This window comes from Lissotriton helveticus, chromosome 5_1 (genome assembly GCF_964261635.1).
Source record: "Lissotriton helveticus chromosome 5_1, aLisHel1.1, whole genome shotgun sequence".
Classification (NCBI taxonomy): domain Eukaryota; kingdom Metazoa; phylum Chordata; class Amphibia; order Caudata; family Salamandridae; genus Lissotriton; species Lissotriton helveticus.
In genome coordinates, this window is record NC_136065.1 from 849,128,352 (window position 1) to 849,154,003 (window position 25,652).

General features: G+C 44.6%; 1 protein-coding gene across 3 annotated transcripts in view; it reads left to right on the forward strand.

Annotated features, from left to right (window-relative positions):
* The window catches only part of TSPAN14 (tetraspanin 14), a 330,168-nt gene that overhangs the window by 220,262 nt on the left and 84,254 nt on the right, over positions 1 to 25,652 (forward strand). For all 3 annotated transcript variants that reach the window (XM_078643329.1, XM_078643331.1, XM_078643330.1), the window contains one exon: positions 17,702 to 17,752. In XM_078643329.1, the coding sequence (XP_078499455.1) occupies positions 17,702 to 17,752 (51 nt within the window). The remainder of the gene's footprint in view (positions 1 to 17,701; positions 17,753 to 25,652) is intronic.

Sequence of the window (25,652 nt, forward strand, 5' to 3'; positions counted from 1 at the left end):
ATCACACAGAAAATACCTCAGATTCACAATTCAGGGTCGGCATTATCAGTTCAAGGTCTTACCTTTCGGGGTGACCACAGCGCCCAGGGTGTTCACAAAATGTCTGGCGACAGTGGCTGCGCACCTCCGGAGGCAGAACGTTCACGTTTACCCTTATCTGGACGACTGGCTTGTCCAAGCGAAGTCGGCCCAGCAGTGTGCCACCAACATGTCCCACACCATTCACCTTCTTCACGATCTGGGATTCTCACTGAATTATCCAAAGTCGCACCTTCAGCCAGCCCATGTGTAGCAGTATCTGGGGGCGACAATAGATACTCTGGCGGCCACGGCTCAGCCAACCTCTGTGAGGATCGACAGCATTCAGTCGCTGATCCTGAAGTTCAGGCCGCAACACTCGCTTCCAGCAAGGGTGTTCATGCAGTTGATAGGCATGATGGCCTCCTGCATCTTCATCGTCCCGCACGCGAGACTACATATGCGTCCGCTCCAAGAATGCTTGGCTCGTCAGTGGACTCCGGCTCAAGGACAGTTAAACGACCTAGTGTTGGTGACCGGTCGGGCATACAGCTCTCTGCATTGGTGGAATCCTCACAACCTTTGCAAGGGCCGACCGTTCCAGGAGCCTGTGCCACAGATTATCCTGACGACGGACGCATCTCTCCAGGGATGGGGAGCTCATGTACTCCACTACACGGTGCAGGGACTATGGACAGTGCAGCAAAAGAAGATGCACATCAACTACCTGGAACTGATGGCAATCTTCATGGCAATGAAGGCATTCAAAGTACATCTGTGCAACAAGGTTGTGTTGATCCGGACGGACAATGTGACGGCCATGTACTACATTCAAAATCAGGGAGGTACGCACTCTCCACAGTTGTCTCATCTGGCTCAGAGCATGTGGAAGTGGGCCATTCAGAGGAACATCTTCCTCATGGCGGAACACCTCCCGGGCAAGGACAATCAGATGGCGGATCTGCTCAGCAGATACAGCCACTAAATGCACGAGTGGGAGATACATCCATCAGTGCTCCACCCGTACTTCCAGCAGTGGGGTCATCCAGAGATAGACCTGTTTGCCACAAGGAAAAACGCAAAATGCCAAAGCTTTGCCGCCAGGTTCCCTCACCCACAGTCGCAGGGCAATGCGATATGGATGAACTGGTCAGGCAGATTTGCGTACGCTTTTCCCCCAGCACCTCTCATACCGCTGGTGGCACGAAAGCTAAAGCAACACTCGATGACACTCACCCTGGTTGCTCCAACGTGGGCACGCCAACCATGGTACACCACGTTTCTAGAACTCTCCCTGGTACCGCATCAAAGGCTACACCTCACGCCCCGGCTTTTGACGCAGAGCCATGGCGACATTCAGCACCCAGATCCGCAACAGCTCAACCTGGCGATCTGGCTCCTGAGGTCTTAGAGTTTGGCTACCTTAACTTGCCTCCTGACTGCATGGATATCATACGGGAGGCAAGAAAGCCCACCACCAGAGCTTGCTATGCAGCAAAATGGAAGCGGTTTGTCATTTACTGGGCAGAACACAACATCAACCAGCTAGATGCATCCACTCACATCATCTGTTATTTGTTACATCTTTACAAATGCAATCTAGAATATGCTTCCATTCGGATGCACTTATCCGCCATAGCGTCCTATCTCCAGAACAGGCAGCATCTCTCCGTTTTCAGAGTGCCTGCAATTAAGGCCTTCTGGAAGGACTAAAACGGGTCATCCCTCCCAGGACCCCGCCAGCTCCTGTATGGAACCTCAATGTGGTCCTCACCAGGCTCATGGGCCCACCTTTCGAGCCTCTGCATTCCTGCGAGGTTCAGTTCTTAACATGGAAAGTTGCTTTTCTCATAGCCATTACGTCTCTGCGACGTGTTAGTGAGCTGAAGGCGCTCACTGTACAAGAGCCATTCTTACAAATTCACTCTAACAGGGTAGTGCTGCGCACTAACCCTAAATTTCTTCCTAAGGTGGTTTCACAGTTCCATGTCAATCAGACCATTGAACTGCCCGCGTTCTTTCAAAACCCAGAGACAGTAGCCGAAAGAATGCTCCACACTCTTGACGTCAAACGAGCTTTGATGTACTACATCGATAGGACCAAGGAATTTAGGAAGACACAACAAATCTTTGTTGCCTTTTCTGCCCAACACAAAGGCAACCCCATTTCCAAAGCAGGTATAGCCAGGTGGATCGTTAAGTGTATTCAGATTTGCTATCAGAAGGCTAAGCGCACTTTAACGGTCCCCCCCCAGAGCCCACTCCACCCGCAAGTTGGGGGCCTCCATGGCTTTCCTTGGAAATATTCCTTTAGAAGACATTTGTAGAGCAGCCACATGGTCTACACCACACACGTTTACTAAACACTACTGTCTAGACGTGCACTCCAAGCAGCTGTAGGGCAGGCTGTTCTTAAGACACTTTTTCAAACGTCTGCAGCTGGCACAGGCGGCCGCCGTTAATGGAGGGACTGCTATATATTGTATGCTATAGATATGAATTCAGCAGCCCACATGCCTCGAACTGAATATGCTACTTACCAGTATGCATCTGTTCTTGGCATGTAGGGCTGCTGACATTCATATCGCCCACCCTCCTTACCGGCGCCTGTAGCGGGTGCAGAATTCAAACATTACTCTTAGCATGGTCATCGCTCACACTGTTACACTCCATCTTCGCCACAATGGCTAAAAACAATCTGGGGATGGAGTCGATGCCCATGCGCACTGTAGTCCAGGGGAGGAGCCACCTATCTCGTGATACTTCGAAGACTCTTCCAGGACAACAATGTGCAATCATCCGGACCCAACACTAGGCGGCGATCTATGATATAGATATGAATGTCAGCAGCCCTACATGCCAAGAACAGATGCATACTGGTAAGTAGCATATTCATTTCTTTTTTTTTACAGTTAGCAGGCAACATTTCACCTGCCACAGCGACATGTTTTAAGCTCAATGGGGATTGTCACAAACAAATGTCTGTTACAGATCCTCACCAAATCTGCCTGTGGTGCCTGGTGTTGAGTCACAGCACTAAGGCCTGCAGTGACTGTGCATTAATGAACCCAAAGGCTGTGAGGTGAAACTCTACATCGCCAAGCACCAGTGGCACTATATATCTCAATTTTGTTCTCTAAGTTGGTTGACTACAGAGCAAATCTTGCAACTTGTTTTGTCACAACCTGAGTATCCAGTGCTGTCCTCCACTCTTAAGCAGATAAGAGTTCGGATGTCTATAGTATGCATCTTCACATCCTTGCTGGCTTCCTCTGGTGCATTTGCTGGCCCCACAGAGCAGAGAAGTCCTCTACATGGGTTACCACTGGCAGATTCGCCCTGGGCGTCCGCTGGATCCGCCAAGCCCATAACGAGGCCACCTTCGTCTCCACTCACAACTCCACCACCGACGGCATGGTTCACACCGATTCCCGGCACCATAACGACAGTGAAGATTCTATCGATTCCGGAAGATGATGCCCCAGATGTCCTCTTGGACGTAGAGTTGGGGCTAGTTTAACTTTGACAGAAGTCTCCCTTGTGCCATTGAGGGTCCATTTCCTCTGCATGATTTGCCTCCACAACAACAGCACAGCCTTGATCCCGTTCGGCACAGATTCAGATAACGATCACAATGCAGGTGATTGGCCAACCTTATCATAAGGTGAATTGATACGATGGCCTACAGGAGGCTAGTGGCCTTGATACTTCCTCTGAGTCCGGGTTCCTTCCAGCCCCTAGCCCTGCCACTTAGGAGAATGCTTCTTACTCCATGATTATTTGTAGAGTGGCTGAAGTCCTTTACCTCCAGGTCCCGAATTTAGAGGTCAAGACCACTGTACCTACAGAGTGTCTTCAGTTAGGGCAGATGTCTGTGGAACCTCATCATTTAACAAGGCTCTTGCGGACACCTTGTGGGGGCATGGGACAAGTCTTGCCCTGGCCTCCCGGACAACTGCCAAATTGTATGATGCCACCTTTCTGCTCTAGGCAACCCTCTAATTTTATCTCAGCCTGCCTCACCTGAAAGCTTGCTGGTGTAGGCATCTGTAAAGAAGACCAGTGCCATCACTTTTCTGACCACTCCCTCGGATAGGGAGTCAAAAGGGGTGGAGGCATTCAGGAAAAGAGTCTTTCATCCACCAGCTTGGCGCTCAGGGCAGTGAATGCCAGCTGCCTGCCGGGGCACTATTTTCATGCCCTTTGAAATTTCGATTTCTCAAGCTTCCAAGGCTGGAACTCTACTGATTATATCGAGCGGGCCTTTACCACTAGTGTGGCCATTCACCGCCATGCTTGGCTGTAGTCTACCAGTTGTTCAAGCGATATTCAGTCATCCCTCATCCACACACAGTTTGAAGGTACTTGACTGGTTCGTGGCAAGCCAAACTCCGCTGTCGAGTAGTTCAAGGAGAGCCAGTCCATGGCATGCTCCCTGGGCTTGTCTACCCCACCTCGCCAGCAGTATCAGACCTACTGCTCCTTTCACGCATTAGCAGAGGTGCCCCCTAAGGTTAGACAATCCAACCTCCACAAAGCACTCAGCAGTTTCACGACCATGGTGACCACTGCTTCTGCAGTTCAGGTCAACGGGCCACCCAGTCCATTGCCCCACCTGCCAAACCCTTTTTGCATGCTGTTAATGGAGCACATCCATCTTGTTGAAGACTCGAAATGACAATTCTTGCCGAGTTGGCAGGCCATAACATTCTACAAGTGTGTCCTGCAAATTGTTGGGAAGGGCTATGTGATGCACTTGCTTTCCACACTACTGTCCCCCCCCATACCCCCCCCCCCCCCCCCCCCTCCCCACCACCACCACCCTTCCCAGGCTGTCATCAATCACCTTCAGACTGTACATCTTTGGGCTTCACTATCAACGTGTCAAAGTGACACCTGACACTTTCTCAGGATCTCCCCTTCATTGGAGCCATTCCGGAAAAGGTTCTGTTTCATGTCGCAAAAAGAGTCTAGGACATTCAGGCTATGATGCCGGTCTTTCAGCCTCAGTCTTGAATTTCAGTGACGTCCACTCTGAGGTTGCTGAGACTGATGGCTTCCTGTGTCCTGCTGGTCAAACATGCCAGGTGGCATAAGCAGGTGCTGCAGTGGGGTCTGAAGACTCAGTGGGCTCAACTTCAAGGAGATCTCATCGAACATGTTCAGATTTGGGATGAGATTGCAAAAGATATGCAGATGGTGGTAATGGACCACGATTGGGTCAGAGGCAGATCCCTCTTTCTTCCAAAACCAGAGCTGATAGTGGTTACCAATTAATCGCTTCTGAGTTGGGGTGGTCATCTGGGGGAGCTGGAGATCAGAGGTCTCTGGTTTCCGGTGGAGTGATGGCTCCATATCCACCTTCTGGAGCTGAGGACCACCCACTTGGTGTTCAAGGCATTCCTTCCATCCATGAAGAGGAGGCTGGTACAGATGCTCATGCATGACACCACCGCCATGTGGTACTACAGCAAGCAGTATGACGTGGGGCCACAGACCCTACGCCTCTTGAAATGGCTGGCCCATCAAGGAATTTTCCTGGAGGTGAACCACCTGGCAAGATCATTGCATGCTAGGGCGGACAACCTCAGCTGTTGGTGCCTAGCAGATCACGACTGTCATTTACACCAGGAGGTGACACAAGGTCTCTTTTGTGAATAGGGAGAACCTTGGCTCAATCTGTTTGTCACCACTGAGAATGCCCATTAACTCTTGCTCGCTCAGATGTGTTATGCCATGAGTGGAACTGGGGACTCGTGTATGCCTTTCCACTGATATCACTGTTGGCTCGAGTTTTCAAGACGATCAGGACCAACCAGGTCCAAGTCATCCTTGTGGCCCAGGACTTGGCTCAGAGAGTATAGTATCCAGAGCTCCTGGCTTTGAGCATTTGACCTTCAATAAGGCTGCCACTCCAGGACGATCTGCTGTCACAACAGTATGGCAGGGTTCTGCACTCAGGCTTTCCCAATTTCCACCTTCATGCTTGGAGATTCTGAACACCTTTGCCCTTCCGGAGGTGGTTAATGTCATTTTGGCAGCCAGGAGTCCTTTAACAAAAACTGTATATGCCTGACGTTGAGGCAGATTTGTGGCTGAGTGCAGTACTCATCCCTCCATAAGTTCATGAAGCACAATTGTCTGGACCGTCCGGTTCGCCAAGTAAGGCATTTTGACTGCTGGGTCCTGCAGGTCCTTCTGGTTAGGGTTCATCCAAAGACCTGCCTCCCAATAGGTACTGCTTTCATATGTACTCAAAAGGTGAGTAATCTGTGGCTAGAAGTGTCTATCAGAAGTTACTTACCTTCGGTAATGCTCTTTCTGTTAGACACTCAATCTAACTGAAGATTCCACACTGATCCTCTCCAATCTGTGGTTGGCCTGTACCCACGAATATGATCCCACGTCTAGCAATCTAATCTACTCACTGGTCATACCAATTTGCTTTTAGGGCTGCATTACTAGGGATGTGGACAGTCTCAAAAGCAACTGGCAACCGCACACAGGAGTTGTGCTTATAGAGACTCTGCATCTCATTTACGGAGTGGAATTGTGTCCGTGTGGAGCCACATGGCACCACATACTGACACATAGAGGTACTGCTGTAAAGTTTCCAAATCTAGTCTGTCGCCTCTGGCATATTTAAACCAGGCTTCTGCAACGAATAGCTTGTGAGCTACTGGTAGCTCTCCTACTACCTGTGAGTAGCTCTCCTGTGTGCAGTACAGCCTACTAAATTAGAAGCTTTTGTTTTGTTGAATTAATATATGTATACCAACATTGAAAAGTCTGCATTTGATATGAAAATGTGCGATTTTTCAGAAAACATGATTTCCAAAATCTATTTAAATCTGATATTTGAATGATAAATCATGCAGCCTTGTGAGGCTTATTGCTAATAAGAATACTGTGGTGCCAGGGGGCATTGCATCTTTGGCTGTTATATATTGCCCTTGTATAGGTATTCCAAATTGACTAATCCTTTTTTACATTATTGCTGGCAATCCTGCACTGGGGAGATAACTGCTGGTAAATTTGCATAGGGTGGACACTAATGTAATCTTGTCTGATGTGTACAGAACTAATAGTATTAATAGCTCTGGATGATTTTCAGTGAACATAAGTAGCTCGTTATTGAAAAGGTTGGCAACCCCTGATTAAGACAGTGAGGATTCTGTGGCTAGTGTCTACCAGAAAGAGAGTTATCAAAGGTAAATAACATGTTCATTAGCATAACTCACAATAAAGATTTCGACCTTCTGTGTTCCATTTGCACATCACTGTCCACATGCAGCAGCCTTAAAAACCTTTGAAGTCCCCCGTTCTGCTCCAAAGCACAAATCTGACCTGCTGCAAATGCTCTCACTCCCTACCCATGCCAATGTCACAACTCCTTGCTAATCAGCTTCACTTCCTGCACTGCATTAACTCACCTGCTTCCCAGAATAGGTCTAAACTACCCTCTTTCAAAGAGGTTCACAGAAAAAACACAATGCTATTGCATTATGTTGGGCCCTAGTTGCGTACAGAGGTATCTCACAAAAACGGTTGTCCCCTTTGCAGGGACTACCTACACATCTAAGAAAGAAATAGATAGACCACCTGTTATGTATCCTAAGAACAGGCCCATAAGATGAATAACTCCAAACGCACATTCCTTTGGTTGAGACTTGCAAGACACCGCCTTCACTCCTTTTGTTTGAAACACCTTCCATTTGGACTTTCTGCATCACACAAATGCACCAAAACCTCACAAACGCTTACAGACTTAAGATACACAAAGAAAGAGGCCTATGGTAGTGCTTCGGGACCAAAATCATCAACAACCACCAACTGCATCTGAAGACAACACGAGCGCTACAAAGCTGTGAAACTTAACATAGCATGACATACACTCTCCTTTCAACTTGAGCGTAAAGTGACTGCGCCAATTTATAATTTAATTTCATTGCAAATCGCTTTAATATTCTCATTTGGTACTTTTTCTTTTATTTCTGTACATTCAACCACTTACTTGTTAATATCTGGAGTTTGAGAAGAAGATATCTTTTTCAGATTTGAACCAATGATTCCTTACCCCCCTTCACAGTCTAAGTTAGTGATCCATGTCTTGCTCGCAGAATGCTGCACCTTATAAGCCCCTCCCCTGACCCGGCAATCGTGGTTTCTTTCTTGAAATATTTCATAATCATCCAGTTTTTGGTCATCTCGTCCCAGACTTCCAGCACACCAGGAAGAAAATTAGGAACAGTCAATCCTGAATTGCTAAAAGACCGATAAGAACCTGGGCATATTAGAAGAAAACCTGAAATCTCAAGGGCCTGATGAGCCTGGCGAGTGGTTAAACCGAAATATTGAACAGGTGCAGGAAATGATGATCGATGAGGCATGTAATGAGGTGAGATGGTAAGTCTTGTGGGGGGGGGGGGGTTAGAGGTGACAGAGACATTTTAAGCTCGGTCCGACAGGAATGACTTAAATTAGTCAAGGACCGAGTCCTCTATACCTATTCAATAGGATGGTGTCATCAATAGTGTCAAAAGCCCTGTGCACTGACAATGCTTGCACCAGCCACATTTTAAAAGAAAAGGCTCAAAACATGTTGCACAAGCCTCAAAACAAGGCTATAAGGATATTTTTGAATTTGTAAAATATGACTGCTCTGAAGGTCATGCATTGACTCCTGATAGTCTATGTTTAAGATTCTTGACATCTTGTTCAAGGCCTACTGGAACATAGAACGTGAAAACGTTTGTGAATGCTGACACCCTGTTGCACTGCAGCTAAGACTCTTCAATCAGTGATGCTTAAGATGAAAAAAGCACGGTCACTGGGAATATGGGGTCCCAAACTCTAAAGCTCTCAACTGGGTCATGAGGATAGACTCAATCTACCTACAAATCAGGAGACTTCATAAAATATAAATAAGTTGTTCAAATGAAGAATGAACCCTCCTACAGCTGTTAAAGTATATTTTTGGGTGTATTTTTTCATTGCTTCAGACAGATCTTTGCCTTTTATCGACGAGTTAGCCTTTTAGCATTGCTTTTTGCCCAATTTGTTGTGGCCTTAAAGGGACACTTGGTACGAAGGGGACCACCTCACTCCAGGACTTCAAGGACCCTGTCTCTGGGCCTTAACTTTTCACTTGCAAATAATTGTTTTCAGTCTTTTTAGTTAAATAAAAGCAAAACAAAACCACAGCACCCATAAAGCATTAGGTTATCACATGAATATCCGGACTAGCTGGAAACCGTGCTCTTAATGACCTATAAGAAGTTGGTCACCCTACTTGCCACTTTTTAGGAGTGACTAACAAACACTCTCATATCAAATACAGGGGGTGGGGTAGAACAGATCTGTCTACTCCACCCCCCGGCTCTTGGTTTTTGGACTATCCCCATACTTCATGTAAGCAGTGTGGTAAAGGTGAGTACTCCGAGCATTACTGCCCTTATTTTGCTGCTGCTCACGACAGTTACTGCAGTAAGATTGTAATTTTATAAAAGTGCTGCAGTTTGCTATTTCTTGGTGTTAAAACTTACAGGCATTAGCTACCAGCTCAATGATGCTTATCAATCTCGTAAAGACTAAAGACTTGTTGAACTCTCACTTCTTCAAACTAGGTTATTCATAATTTCAGTCCAGCCAAGTGCCACGCTTCATGAGTGACACTAACACTTTTCCAAAGAATAAACGTAGGGAGGGTCACAATAGGGCTATATTTAATGACTAGAGCCACTCATGCCCTAAGGAATGCTATCAATAAACAAAAAAGTGGCCTGGTCAGAAACCGGTAAATGTGCCACAACTGGAACTAGTGCCCCAAAACCATTAGTAGCACTAAAAGTGATGGCCCGGGTCTGTAAGGAAAAATTCCCATCAGCCCACCCATATGGTGGAATGTCGTCATGCGGGAGATGTCACCAATCCAATTCTCAAACATTGCACCTAGTCATGGTGCGGAGATGGATTAACATGGTGTAAATACAGACCACTGGGCTTCACTGGTGATGCTAATGGGGTGCAGTGCTAAAAATTAAGGTGAAAAACGTGAAGGTAAAATTGATTCCAAGGGCCAAAATTAATTTTAATCAGTATGGCACTCGGATCAAGATTAAAAATGCCCAAAATAGTTTGAAATAATAACTATATGCAGGCAAAGTGAGTGAAGGTCGACATGTTTCAGCTGTATTGACTATTGGTCTCAGCTTTCTTCAGGACCATTTGGGAAACTGCGACTGCAACAAAAATGAGTGAGACACGCTAGTGTATAATTGGATAAATCCTACCAGTTCCTCTGAGCCCAGATGAATACTGTAGGAAGTCCAAAATAATATGTATCTCCTAAGGAAGAAACATAAGCGTGGATCAAAAACCATATAGTGCACAACAGATTCTAGGAACAACAAGCACAAGATGCTAAGGCACACAAACAGGGCGATGGAGACAGTCTCTCCCCGCTAACTATACTGTTACATTTCAATCAGTGTAAAAAATCACAGCTATAGTAATTAATATAGTGACTTACCCAGCATTATGTGGGAGTACGCCTCACCTCACCCGGAACCCACTCGGGAAAAAGGGAGGCCCCGCTCTAGTTAAGGAAGGAAATGGACAAGGAAGTACCTTTGAAAAATAGCAAAAGGGACTAACAGCAATAATAGCTCCCATCTCCAAAAGTATTCTTAACACAAACTAGCTTTAAACAGAAAAGAGGGACTCAACCCTGTACAAGGAAAATGGCTGTAAAACTATGCAGGGATAAAATAACTGCCAATGGAGGGCTGAGCCACTCCTTGGAGAACTGTTACTAGCGATAAGATGGCTGAGAAGAGACACTCCAAGTAACCATTTGATGGTGTAGGGCCCTACCTGTCCGTCGGTACCTCGATGCCGGCGTCCGAGAGGGAACGGAGGTACCGACGCATAGGGCGTATGTCTATTTATACCCTGGTTAATTGGGCAATAGGTTGCAGCTGTTGCTTCTTGTCTTTCACATCCACGTCATGACTAGGATGCCTTTTAGTGCTACTAATGGTTTTGGGGCACTAGTTCCAGTTGTGGCACATTTACCGGTTTCTGACCAGGCCACTTTTTTGTTTATTGATAGCACTAACACTTTTCCCCCATCACCATTGCATTGAAATGCATTGTCACGCATTTACAGCTCCTCTCTGCTACTCAGAATTGCTTGAGGCTTTCTTATAGCAAAGGTGTGATTCCCATAGTCTGCTGCGAGCCTGCAGCTGATGAGTACACTCGCAGAGCCCCCCAGGTAAAGGAGAGGTTATCATGGATATACTGACACCTTGTCATGACCCATTTGGTGGAGCCTGGGATTTTGACACAGCTTTTCCCTCCTCACTTTATATCTAAAAGTCCTAAACATTTCAGACTCCTTTGGCCTTTGTGCACACAAGGGAACTCGTGCTCTGTCCCTGGACTGGCTGCTACAGTCCTAGAATCCTTTGTCAAACTCGCCCTCCAGCAGTCACAAAGTCTAATACTTTGAGAGGAGACTTCGCATGTACACTGTGTAAGTGGCCGAGATGTTTATCATAGATGGAGTAAAATAATATTCCATTACATAAAACGCAATGTTTTTGTGCAGCGTATATCATGAACTCACATATTTTAAAGCGATCGAATATGTAATCGTGGAGAAAAAGGAGGGACTGCGATTTTTACAACATTTTTTTTGCTTAGGACCACAGTTTGGTGAATTTGGGAAGCTGTGGTGAATTTGGGAAGCTGTGATTTCACATTGTACAATTTAGCCACTGAACAGGGCTTTTACAGAGCTTCATAGTGATCAAAAAGGGCTAATTTACGTAGTTTGTCTGTTTTAATAGATTTTATAGTTTACTTTGCTTGGGTTAATATATCACTGACGTGTCATACATTTGGTAATCATCCACACACGAAGCCATGGAAATGTCACACATGAGCAGCCTGAAAACCTGTCAGCTATTCGTAATGTTCAGATGTTCAGGAGGCATTTGAACCCACTCTGCTGTCTCAGCAGTTTGAGACAGGGCAGCATGCTCTCGTGTTGACCAGTGCTTCCCAGCAGAGCTCTGCGTGCGGCTTTCTCATGGGCGCGCCGGTAGAACTCGAGTCTGTAGCTAGAGGCTAGACTGCGAGAAATGCATCTTTCCAGGAACAAGCAATGAATAACCGCTGGCAAAGCTGGGTGCCTGTGGCAGGGGATGCCTTTCTTTAGGGAACCTGATCGCCATTCTTTAGGGCTCTTTGCTGGCTCTTTGCTGGCGCCAGCTCCATGGCTTAAGACCTGGGCATGCTCGGGTTTCCTGGGAGAGCCCGCGCTCTCTAGATTGCAGCTTCCCGGTGAGAGATAAAGGCCTCTCTTTGTCCTCCCGCAAACAATCGTCATTTGTCCGAGGATGTCATGAACGGAGCAGGCTCCTCCTATTGTAGTTTGTGACCGTGTTGGGGGAGGGGGGGGAGGGGGGGGGGTGGTCGCGATAGACGGACGACGACAAAATATAACTTCTTCCCACTCAATCCCTCCCCCTTCTTCTTTTGTTCCCCAGCAAGTGCCCCACTTTGTTTTCCATCCTCTCTTCGGCTGTGCAACACGCCTACCTCTCTCCACCCCCCATCAGTTCTTGCCTTAACCTCACCCGTGTCTGCGCCTCCCTCCTTGCAATCAAAAACTCAAGCAAATGATAGCCAGCACCTTTTATTTGTTTAAATTAAGAAGCGCCACAGCTTGATTTACTAAGCAAGAAACTCACGCGTGATGGAAACGCCTGGATTAAACAAATTCTCATTAAAAAAACAATTACAAACGAGCTTTGGCAAAGCCAGTAGGTCTGGCCGCCTTGGTCAGTCGGTGCAGTGGTTTATTTTTTATAAAATGTATATTGCATGTGCCACATAAATAAAAAGAAAACACATCTCCACCTAAACATGGTGTTCATATGTATGGAATAAAAATGTTGTTAGAAAAAAATTGCATTGCATTTTAACGGAACACTATGCGTTATTCCTTTTCCTAGTTAGTAGAGGCACTTAGAACAGGTATTGAATGAATTTGCGCTTTTTAAAAATATGTATAAACTATTTTGAGAACATGAGGACGGCAAGACAACTGAAGCCATCTTAACGCCAGATCTAAAAACGTATTTGGCCAGCAACCAGCAGACTAAAATGGCCTTCACTTTATAAGAATAAGTCCAAAGCAAAGGTCTCGGATGCTTTGGATATCTCTTGAAGAAACCCTTCGAGAATAAATTAGGCTTATCCCCACACATAACTATTGTTTGAGGAATTCAACCCTTTCTCATCTCACATTGATATGTATATAAATATATATTTCTTTAAAACTTTTACATAGTTCAGCATTTTACCATTTGGGTACATACAGCACTTTTAGATAACAAAGATAGTGCATAACTAAACTTGACCCCCCCTTCCAAACTACATGGAGGGAGTCCCCTCAGGGCATCCAAGCGTATATCTGAAAGGTTATTCAATCCTAAATCATTACCTGAGCCAGTGGTCTGTGCCCAAGCCCCCCAGGTACGATATTAACTGCCCAATCAGTGGCGAACACTTTCTGCAAGTTTGCGCCAGAGGATATCTGCCCCAATCATTGTGCCGGACATGTAAAGGTGTCTCATCTTCTCTCCCGGCTACACACTACAAAAAGATAGCAGGGCTTGGGGCTGTCAACAGGATTTTTCTTCCCTCTGACCCCTGCCTGGTTCCTTTGTTGTGTTTGACCATGTACTTCCTGTGGATTTCTGCCATGTTTCAATCTCTTTTCTCTCCTGTTTCTGAAATGCCCCTTAACACTTCATCACCCCTTGTAATTGCCCTTCTCTGAGCACCTTTAATCTTCCCATTTTCTTCCGTAGCACATCCAACCCACTTGTAATCTAACATTTCTGTTATTCATCAGAATATATTTTCTCCCTTCAGGTCACAATATACCAGATTTCTCAAACGTTTTCCTGAAAAATCGTGGTTTACGTGCTCCACTGCTGGTTCCCTCTGCACAGATGTCAAGGCATTGGTGCAAGTTCTTACTTTTGTTATCTTGCTGAGGTGGTTCGATGTGTCATTGGGTGTGGGAGGGCCTCTCACGGCTTTAAGGTGCTGTGATTTTGAGGAATTTCAATTTTGTACTTGAAGATCCACACCCTTCTTTATGTATTCCACGTCCCCGAAGGCAGTTGAGTGCACCGTTGTGCTGCATATTTTTTGCATCCCTTCATACTTCTCCCATGGCTCCTCAATCTGCTCCCCTCATCTTTCTTAGCCTGTTTGATGCCAGGCTGGGGAGATGTAGCCTAATAGTTCTTTCAATGAACTTGGTATAGTTTGTACAAAAGTTCAGATTGGATGGTAAAGCACCCAAACACCCGGGCCTTCTCAGGGATTTTGCTCTCGCACAGCCTCATTCATACATTATAGCACACCCACGTCTAGCTGGTTGTCAGTTATTCGTGAATAGTAACATGGTAAGGATCTTCCCCGAAGCTCGTTTTCAATGAACTAGATCAGCCCTTTGGCACGGTGTGTTATCCTGTTTGTCTGCTCCTCTATTTCCTGACATGGAGATCACGTATGTGCTTTTCCGAGGCAGTTTCCTGCACATATCGTCAGTGACGCAACCCAGTATAATTGATGTGCCAAAGTACACCAACACAGTTCAGAGGGAAAAACGTGACTGACTTGACTGAGGAAACAACCAACACGCAATAAATCACAGCTTTTTAGTTAAATACTTCTTCCCCGAGCTCAAAAATGTGTGCTGTTCACATTGCACATGCACCACAAAGGCAACTGGTCTCTTGCTGTTGCAACCCAAATAGATGGCATTATTGCTCAGCAGCACTTATTTAATGAATGAACGTTGAATGTCGTCCTTGAGCTGGGCCCACTTGCAGTTTAGCCCCTCCCTAGGGGGCCGTACTTACACCCACTCCACACCCATCCCCAGTTATTATTATTACTGGTGCTACGCAGCATTGGCAAAAAACTGTGGCGAAAGCCAATAGACAGAAAAGCTGAGACCAGTTGGCTTTGCCAGAGCTTAATTGAGTGTCTTTCATCAGCACAAACATGTTAAGTTATTGATAGTACACTAAGGAGCGCAAAATGTCCAAGTATAAGTATGATGCAATTAAAGAAAAAACAAATGCAATAGCGTTCAAAAATATAATAAAACCATATGTGCCCAAACACTTACTATAAGTGTGTCCTCTTTCACTCCTTTGACACTTACTTTGCTCTTTACGTTCCACACTTACACCACACCACTTATTTCTGGTCTGTATACTTTCTGTAAGAATCAGGCTTCAGAGATCACTATGAAGTCGTTTTAATAATCTTTGATATAATAAAATAGTCATCAATAAGCTTTCAACGATTTACATTATTTAATGTTTCATGTATGAATGAATGAATGAATGAAATAAAACTTATAAACGCACGACTTTGCCCGAAGGCGTCAAGGCGCCTACAAAGAAAAATGAAAAACGAAGAGGCAGAACCAAAGAGCTAGGGGTAAGCTTTGACAAAGAGCCATGTCTTCAGGGCCTTTCTGAAAGATTGTATTGAGGGTAGCATCCTAATTTCTAAAGGGACAGTGTTCCACCATCTTGGAGCCAGATTAGAAAAGGCTCTGCCTCCCCACTTAGCTCTTCGCACTCGGGGGGCTGTGAGGAGGGCCTTCAAAGAGGAGCGAAGGTTCCTGGCGGGAACATAGGGAATCAGGAGGTCTTTTACCCCTCCAGTCCCTTTTCTGTTCAGTGCACCGAACACCAAACAAAGCACTTTAAATGAAATCCTGGCATCAATTGGGAGCCAGTGCAAGGATTTCCTGGCGACAGTAGCTGACGACCTTCTAGGCAGGTCCAGTACAAACTTCGCCGCTGCATTTTGCACCGATTGAAGTCTTTGCAACATGCCTTTTATTAGCTCCCGCGTATAGGGCATTACAATAATCAAGCCGAGATGTTATCAATGCTACCACAGTTTGTTTCCGGGCTTGCACGGACAGATAGTGCTTAATTTTCCGCATGATTCCAATGATGCCCAACAAGTGGAGATGGTCCGCTTTACTTGGAGGCCCATATCGAGGGCCGGGTCAATCCTAACCCCCAGATTTCGTGCTGCGAGGGTTGGAGCCGGACAAGTCCCTAAGGATAAAGGCCACCATTCCGTCGACCAGATGTCTTCCTTCTCGCCAAACACAAGGATCTCCGTCTTTTCGCCGTTTAGCCGCAATGAATTGTCAATCATCCAATGGGCGACTGCCTCCATACAGAGTCTAAACTTGGAGGCAGAAGAACTGACAACAGGCTGGGCGAGGGACAGCAAGATCTGAGTGTCATCAGCGTAGGACACTACCTCCATCCCAAAAGATCTAATAAGCCTGGCCAGGGGGGTCACGTAGATGTTGAACAGGGTCGGACTTAACGCCGACCCCTGTGGGACCCCCACTTCATCGGCAGGGATGGAGATAGGAACTCACCCAGCTTCACTCTCTGTTCCCTCTGGTCCAAGAAGGAGGCCAACAAGCTGAGAGCGGGCCCCTCCACCCCTATCTCCCTCAGACGAGATGTTAAGACGAGGGGAGACAGGGTGTCAAACGCAGCTGTTAGATCCAAAAGGATCAGCAACGTACTCCCACCCTTATCGACTGTGGTGCGGATGTTGTCAAGCACCACAGTCAGGGCGGATTCCGTGCTATGACCCTTTCGAAATTCATGCTGCGAATGATCCAAAAGACCAGAGGTTTCCAGAAAGGATGAAAGATGCTGGTGAAGATGGATTTCCAGCATCTTTGCTGGGGCTGGGAGCAATGAAATGGGGCGGAAATTTTTAAGCACCTCCGGGTCCAGCGACGGCTTCTTCAAGAGTGGCTTCACCACTGCTTTCATGTAATGGCTCTTGGAATAGCTACTTATTTTGTCCTCAGATTAATTAACTGCCTAGAGGACACTGTTTATCCCTAATTTTATTAATATGAACAGATATTCCCCACACAACAGCTTATTTCCAGAGGGTATTTTTTTCTACTTCTTGGGTTACCAAAGGGTCTATCAATAGTTTGTGTTTAAAACAGGACCCTTGCTCAGTGAATTCTGCATCTAACCGTTTTTCTGGTCTGTCCTATATATGGTAATCAACAAAGGGTGACCAATATGTTATATTATATATATAATATATATGACCTCTTAAATTACACTTAGCGTATTCAGATAAATTAATGCAGCTCTGCTGCTGCAGTGTTGGTAAATCTACATACACAAACATTTCCGCAGCGAAAATGTGCTCAAAGTTGTGGCATTACCCAGCTCTCTGTGATAGTACCCGAGTTTGGTTACTTGGGAGGCCTACATCAGCCAGTGCAAGTGCATGTGTGACAGCCTTTTGCAGTCATTCTCTGGCAACAGGCTATAACTGCTAAAAACAGCCACACACCAAAGAATATTCGAAAGTCTTTGGGTGTTTTGTCACTTGGCCTCTTCTTGACACTATCTTATTCCGATTTGTAAAGATTTAATGATTGACCAATGTGTATGAATTCATGATCATGCGTGATGTCTGTTGGATTTGGGCTGTGCTGTTGTTTTGAAAAATATTTTGCTCCCTGTCTTTTTAATAAACCGTTTTAAAGTAAATTTTGTTATTTTTCTTTCAGCTATCTGGAGTCGTCCTTCTCGCAGTTGGACTTTGGGCTTGGAGTGAAAAGGTAGGGATGTGTATTTATTGTGTGCGTCTTTTCACTATTTGTGTTTTTGCATTCTCTAAAAGAAACCATAGTGTAAATTGCTTTTCAATGAATAAGCCCTTTGGAGAAAAATAAGAACAAAGTCACATTTACACCTGACTAGTTAAAAGCCTCTCCTCGGAGAACGTGTACACTTGAATTTACAGAATACAATGCAATTTGTTAACATTACATTTTTATCTGTAGCCTAAGAACAGGCATGCAATGGCTGTTGTGAACCATATGGTTAGCGTACAGAGGGTTTAATGCCTGTCCATTGCTTACCTTTGGTTTTCTTTGCTGTCCTCAATGGTTAGCTTCTTATTCATCAGCTTTCCTTTTGTTTCCGCTGTTTGTCCCTTCTCTGCAGTATGAACCCATTGCTTGTGCCCTTTCCCTGCTCTCTTTTTCGAACCTACTTTTTTCATTTTAGTTAAGCCCTGTACGATATAGTGCATGTGTTTTCCAGCTGCCGTCTTCTTTCTCCCCTTGTGTTTCTCTCCTCTAAGTTGCTGTTCTTGCTTTCTTCAGCACATCCATCTTCTGTTGCCATTATTGGCCCCCCAAGCCCTTCCATTGTCTGTTTGCTTCACCTTGCCTGTCTACCTCCATTGTCTGTGTTTCACCATCCCTGCCTGCCCACCCTCCATTGTCCACGTGCTTCCCTGTCTGCCCTCTATTTCTGTGCTTCTCCATCACCCGTTCTCCATTGTCTGTGTGCTTTCCCATTGTTGCCTCTCGGTTGGCCTTCTCTCCTGCCACCAGCATCCTTCTTTCCCGTCCTCCCTCCGTCCGTGTTGCCTCATCCATCGCCCATTTCCCACTCTAACCCACTTTCCGCTTTTTCTTTTTTTAATTAAAAAAAAAAGCACATTAGCGCTATATCAACAACAGTACATTTTGAGTACATTTTTATTTACTAATCCATATTGGATTGGTAAATAACAAGGAAGGCTCTCCTCAGTTTGTAAGCCTACCCATCCATGTTGGCATGTGCCTACAAAAAAACACAACTGCATCATAGCACTTTAAAAAAAAATATTTTTTACCATGCTGCACAGCCGCACTGTGGTACAGCTTGGCTAAAAATCATTGCCAAATTCATTAGGTCTCATAAATGAGACCTTTTGGCTTTGTCAGTGCTTGTTTATTAATGTTGTTGGCAATATCCGTAGTCGCATTCATTGTTTACTAATTTAGATAGGCAAAATGTGGAAATATTGGCGAATATTCATACAAGTAGTGATGAAATGCCCTTGTTGTGCTGTTACAATGTGGTCTGCTGAGGAAGTATGTTCAAAATGAGCAGGCATAGGTTCTCAGTGTCAACTTTTGTAGTGTTGTGCTTGGTGGGACTAGAGTAATTTGATACAGCAGCTGAGAAGGCTTAATGCATAAGTGATCCCGTCCTTCTTAGGACCCGCCCCAATGCCTGCTTTCCCATCTTTCTCTTCAGCCCCATCACTTTGTTCCGAAGGATTGCACTTACTATGAATTTTCCCCAGGCCTGGCCGTGCACCCTTCTATATCTTTCTTAAATGGACGTCAAGGTTGATTTTTCTATTTAGTATAACAGTGTCTCATGCATGCTGGTTTCCTCCCGCTCCCAATCCCTTTTTAGTAGTCTCTCTCAGAGTTCAATTGATGCAGTCCTTGAAGAATGCCTTTTCCTCTAGGTGATATCCCTGGACACTGCCTTTGGTTTTTGAGGCTACATTTTGCTAATATGAATTGTTGATATTGTATCACTGTTGAATAAGGACTTCTCACTTCCATTGCACAGTTGGGTGCTACTACCCTTTTCGGTCTATGGGATTTATCAATGGGAAGCAATATGTATTTCACTTGAGCAATCTTGATTGCCTACAGCGGGATCACACTACAATTGCCGTAGCTGTTATTCAGACCTTGTTCCTAGGTCAGCAATTCCAGAATGTCGGGCCGAAGAAAGGAGGCTTCTCTTCCTCCATAGAATGGGTAGTTTCCCCCTTTCAAACCTTCTTTGCAAGCATTGGCCAGATCTTGTGCTAATGCTCCTTTCTGTGTGCAAGGAAAGAGTGTGGAGCTTGTCCCTTTCTTGGCCTGTAGTCCAGTTTGTATTGTATTTATATTTATATAGTACTTTTCTATACACTTTACCAGGCCTCTAGCACTTTCTGGCTTGTTGAGGAAGTATGTACCCCATATGAAACATTTATATAGTGTTTTGTAGCCCATGGCAGTCTTTGAAGTGATTCAACATTCTTCAAGTTTCTGGACACCCTCCAAGTGCTTGATTGAAAGGGTGTTACTTTCTTTTGGTCCCATATGGGAAACAATTGTGTGTCATACGTGTTGTTTGTTGGCAAGGTTTAGTGGAATTCAGGGCACACTGTTTTTGTGAAGTGATTGTTGAGTGAAGGTTGCTGTTGATAATGTTTGTATATTCCCTGGGTTGAACCAGTAATGGTGCTGCTCATAGTTTTAGGAAATAAGTGGCAAGAACGTTCACCGAGTGCATACTTTAGTGCTGTTGGCAGAAACCTTCTATGATGTTGTGGTGAAGTAGTAGGTTTTTGATCCTTGGAATCTGTAGTATCAGGAACAGGCTTCTCTTTCCGTGTTGCTGGCCTTTAGAGAGAATTTGGTCCACAAGACTGATTGATCAGGAGCATTTATATAGCGCGCCTGTGCGCTCTAAGCCATTGGTCTTAAAGAATAAAAAAGTCTTCAGGGCATTTTTAATACCATGAAGGGAGACTGACATGACATGGCGGGGCAAGGGTACCTAACAGAGATTGAGCTATCCCTTAGTCCTTACATTCTGAAATCAAGGCTAATGTAGGCAAGTGCCCCTTTTTCATCTGGTTGCCCCCACTTTTTGGTGGTACCTGATGTGATTTTGAATGAAAGTGTACTGGGTTCCTGTTAACCCGGCTAAAGAGCCAGAGCTCTTTCCCAAAACTGTACAATTGTTCCCCCAATAGGCAAATCTTTAGCACCCTCTGTAAGTCCCTACTAAATGGCACCCTGGTACCTAGGGCCTGAGGTACTAAAGAGGATCCCTAAGGGCTGCAGCATGAATTGTGCGACTCTAAAGGACCCCTCACCAAGCACAACTGCCATTGCAGGCTGCGTGTCTTGGTGCAGACCAAAGTGAATACATGACATGTCGTACATCCTTGTGTGCCACGTGCCCTACAACTACATATGATATGTGTAAGTCACCCCTACAGCAGGCCTGACAGCCCTAAGACAGAGTGCTTAATATCAGGACATATCTGACTGAGCAGATATGCCCCTGTTATGGTCAGTCTTATTGCCAGTGCAAGTGACCAGGGAAGCCATCTAAAAGCATGTACTGGACAGAGCTGAAAACTAATTCCCCAGCTACATGATGGCTTCCCTGAAAATAGGGCTTTGATACCAAGAGCTCGTCTTGATAAACCCACACTGATATCAGTGTTGGATTTATCAAAACAAGCACTCACAGGGCATCTTAGAGGTGGCCCCTGAAAACCTACCAATCTCTGGTGTGCTTGCTGACTGGATTGTACCAGCCTGCCATTCGAGATGGGTCCCTTCCTAGGGTGAGAGCCTTTTGCTCTCAGGAGTTCAGGAACAAAAGCCTATCTGGGATGAGAGTGTAACACATCCTCCCACAGGATAACCTGCTACTTAGCTTCCCTGGGCTAGTGAGCTTAAAAGGAGCGGCCGCTCTTGGCATGCAAATCTGGCTCCCCTCACAGGGGAGGAAGCGGAGCCCCCTTGGCACCTGGACAGGCAGGAAAATCCGCTAGTCTGGTAGGCTTTCCAACCCAGGATAGTACCACCCCTAAGGTGGGCTAACTGCGAGGTAGACACAACTTTTCAACGGTAGCCATCTTTGCAATGGTATACCTAGGAATACTGGGACATGGTTATGCCCACTTCCCATAGGAAGTGGCCATATAGTGGGAGTAGTGACCCAAACGGTCAGTAGCCCATTGGCTTCTACCCTACACTCCCCTAAAGCCCCTAAATTCAGTATTTAGGGGAGTCCCTGGCACCTGAGAAGCAGAACCTAAGCCAACGAAGAGCTGCAAAAGCAGAAGATCAAAGAGAGCACCTGACTTGGCCGCAACCCCACTGGCTTTTCGGAAGCCCTCATCTAAAACCGTACCAAAGTTAACTCGTTCTGCAGCTGTGACTCCTGAAACTTAGGAGGACTGCCTACTTTCGACAGAGGTTCAAGACTCTCGTGAACAGTGATACTGTTCAAGTAGAAAATCCAAAGAAGCGACTGAGGCCTCTGGAACCACCAAAACCCAATACCTGAATCCACCAAAGTACCTGTCACTTCCAGCCCAAGTTGGAGTGGGCCAACAGTGCCAGCAAGGTTCTTCAGCCCCCAGAGTCCAAGTCCATCATGGTTTGACTGCTCCTGGACTCCCTGACATGACCTGCAGTCACTGCACGCAGGCCCCCTCAACTGCGACTGCTCCACTGAGAAATTAGTGGAAGCAAAGTCTTGTTTAAAACACAAAATATTAAGAGGGAGAACTTATAACCTCAAATTAAAGAGAAAGCATTGACCTCTGCAGTGAAAGCTGGGATATATTGTTCTGGCTTAGACAGATGTAGCAGAATATCATCTGCATAGACACTCAATTCAACATGAAGCTTATAGTGTTGAAAGCCATATATGTTAGTGTTTTTTTTAATTTTAGCACGGAAGGGCTCTAGTGCGAGAATAAAGAGAAGTGAACAACCTTGGAGGACACCTCTCTGTAAAGTGAGGGAGTTAGAACCATTGGCAAAAATAGAAGCTTTGGGTGAGGTATATAATAAGGAAATGTAAGAAATAAACTTGGGCCCAAAGCCAAACCAAGATAAAGTGTGGAAAATAAATGACCACTCCATGTGGTCAAAAGCTTTTTCCGCATCTAGAGAAATGGCTACAAGTGAGTGAGAGTATTTTTTAGATTTGTGCAAAATATTAAAGAGAGTTCTGGTATTATCAGAGATATTTCGTCCCTTAATGAAGCCAGATTGTTCTTTATAAATAATGGATTGTAAAAGGGATTCCAGGCGAAGAGCAAGAATTTTGGCAAATAGTTTATAATCAGTTAACTAATGATATTGGTCTATGATTTTTACAAGGTGATGGTCTCTCCCTTCTTTAGAGATTTGGCATATAAATGCTTCCTGAAAGGTGGTACCACTGGAGGCGTTAGAGGAAATGAAGTGTGAGAATAAAAAAGGAGATTAGGAAGGAGGGATTTGGAGAAATGGGAGTAGAACTCTACAAGGAATCCATCTGGACCAGGTGCTTTCCCTGTTTTGAGAAGTTTTAATGCATAGGAAATATCTTTTATAGAAATATTACGTTCCAATGGTGAAAAATCCATATCTGTGGAAAACGTTTTGCATCGAGGCAAGAACATTTTGTCTGTCCATAGTGTCTGGAATAATTTCAGGGGTATAAAGAAAGGTGTAGTACTTTTTGAATTCCTCCAAAATCTCTACATTTTTAGTTGCTGGAAAAGAGTTCGAATATAAGACATAATCAATATTAATACGGTCTTTCTTGATCTTGAGATACGAGGCAAGGAGTTTGCTAGCTTTGTTTTGGTCACCATAATAAAAAGCACTACCTCAGAGGAGATAAGCAGAGGCATTTTCCGTGGATAACTTATTATATACTTCAACTTCTTCCTAATAAGATTATTGTGGTCGGCTTTAGAGTTAGTTGCTGTATAGAGTGACACTAGTAATTTAATAGTTTTAAGAATTTCTCTTTTCGGGAATTTTGATGTTTCTTTTTGGCAACATAATAAATAATAAAGTCTCTGGCTGAAGTTTTACAAGTGTCCCAAACAATAGAGGAGGACGACACAGAAGACTTTTAAAGAAGACTTTTAAAGAAGTCAGTAATGAAGTCCTCAAAACTGGAAGTGAAAGTTTGGTCAGCTAACAAAGCGGTATTTAAACGCCATCTTTTACCGGTGACACTAACCAGGAGTAATTCTAAGTCTAATATTACAGGAGCATGGTCCGAAATCAATAGAGAACCAATATCTGCTTGCAATATAGATTGTGTTAATGCTTTGGAGACAAATAGTCTATGCGTGTTTGTGAGAGGTCAGTGGGGGAGAAATAAAGTGTTCTCACTGAGTTGTCGGGTATAGAATCTCCAGGGGTCAACAAGAGATCTATGGGAAATCAGGGTGATCAACTGTTTATGCATTGGGGAAGAAACAAAAGGTGTTTCGGATGTATGGTCAATGTAGGTATTGAAAATTAAGTTACGATCACCACAAAAAATACCATACGGTGTAGAAATAGAAACCAAAAGAGTATAAATGTGTGGCCAATAATTACCATTGGGTTTAGTAGGAGCATATACATTAAACAAAGTAATAGGTATATCATTGACTTTGAGATGAACAATTAACCATTGCCCTTCATCATCTGAGTCCTGAGAGAGAAGGGATATTTTAAGTTTCTTGTGACAGAGAATCACAGCCTCATTTCTTTTGCTGGTACCGGGAGAGGAAAAGACATTTCCCACCCATTGTCTCTTGAGTTTGAGAACTTCTGAAGCAATTAAGTGGAATTCTTGTAAAAACACAATATCTGATTTAAGACTAGATAAATGGGTAAGAACCCTTTGCTTTTAATAGGCGTACCCAAACCTTTAACATTCCAGGAAATAACATGTAACGTCATTAATCAACTATATAAAGTAAAATAATTGTAGAATATTACAGCAAAAAAGGATGTAGTAAAGAACTTGTAATACTTAAAGAAGTGAAAAACAAGCACTCCCAACAGAAAGGCGACAAAATATGAAATGAAAGATATTGAAATAGAAGAAATAAAGAAGAAAAGGAAAGAGGAAAGGGAAAAGAAAAGAGAGGAAAAAAGATAGAGAGAATAGACAGAAAAGACAATAAAACATACCGAAGACTCAAACATGAGTGGTGGGTGTTGAGGCCACAGAGAGAAGATGTACAACCAGTCACAAAACTCTGGGAGAGACCACAAGGAGGGCATCAGTGCAGGATGACTACACATAATGGATAGCTCAGGGAAAGGGCACCTGGTAGGAGGAGACATAAGGAAAGGAGATGAGTTAATCAAAAATATATCCTAGGAACAATGTAAAAGTACAATTATCTTTAGTCTGGCAGAAGAAATGTTCAAGTGGAAGATGGTCTTGCAAACTCTATGGAATCTTCTCTACAACTATCAAGAAATTGTTGAAGTAAGGCTGGCTCTTCGTATGTGGTTGTTTTGTTTTTATAAGTCACTGTAAAAAAGGCACAGATGGAGTAGACCAAATCTGGCATTCAAGTTACGTAGAGCTGGACGCATGGCTAAGAAATATTTCCATTTGTCTGCCGCGAATTTTGCATAGTCCTATGAGAAAAGCAACTGGGATCCTTGCCATGATATGCGACGTTTGATTTTAACTGCTTGTAGGACCTTCAACAAATCTGTGTATTCTAACAAGTATAGTATTACGCCTCTTGGATTGCGCTGGATAGATGAATTCTTAGGAGAACGACCAAGTCTGTGGGCTCGTTTTATGGTTAATGTTGGAGTTTCTGGAACCTTGAGAATCTGTGGCAAAAACGATTGAAAAAACAGAAATGGGATTGGAGCCTTCCAATCCTTCAGCCAGACCATAAATTCGCAGGTTGTTGCATCGGTTTCGTTTTTCGAGATTTTCCCCTTGCTTCTTCAGTTGTAAGATTTCTGCTTTCATAGGGTGTATTTGTTGAGAGGATATTTGTAAAGATTCCATTTGACGTTCATTGAGTTTATTTTGTTATCAAGAGTAGACCATTTACCCTCTAGGCCTTGTAGGTGTATGTTTGTTTCCTCCATATAGGGTTTAAGTGCTCGGATCTCGTCC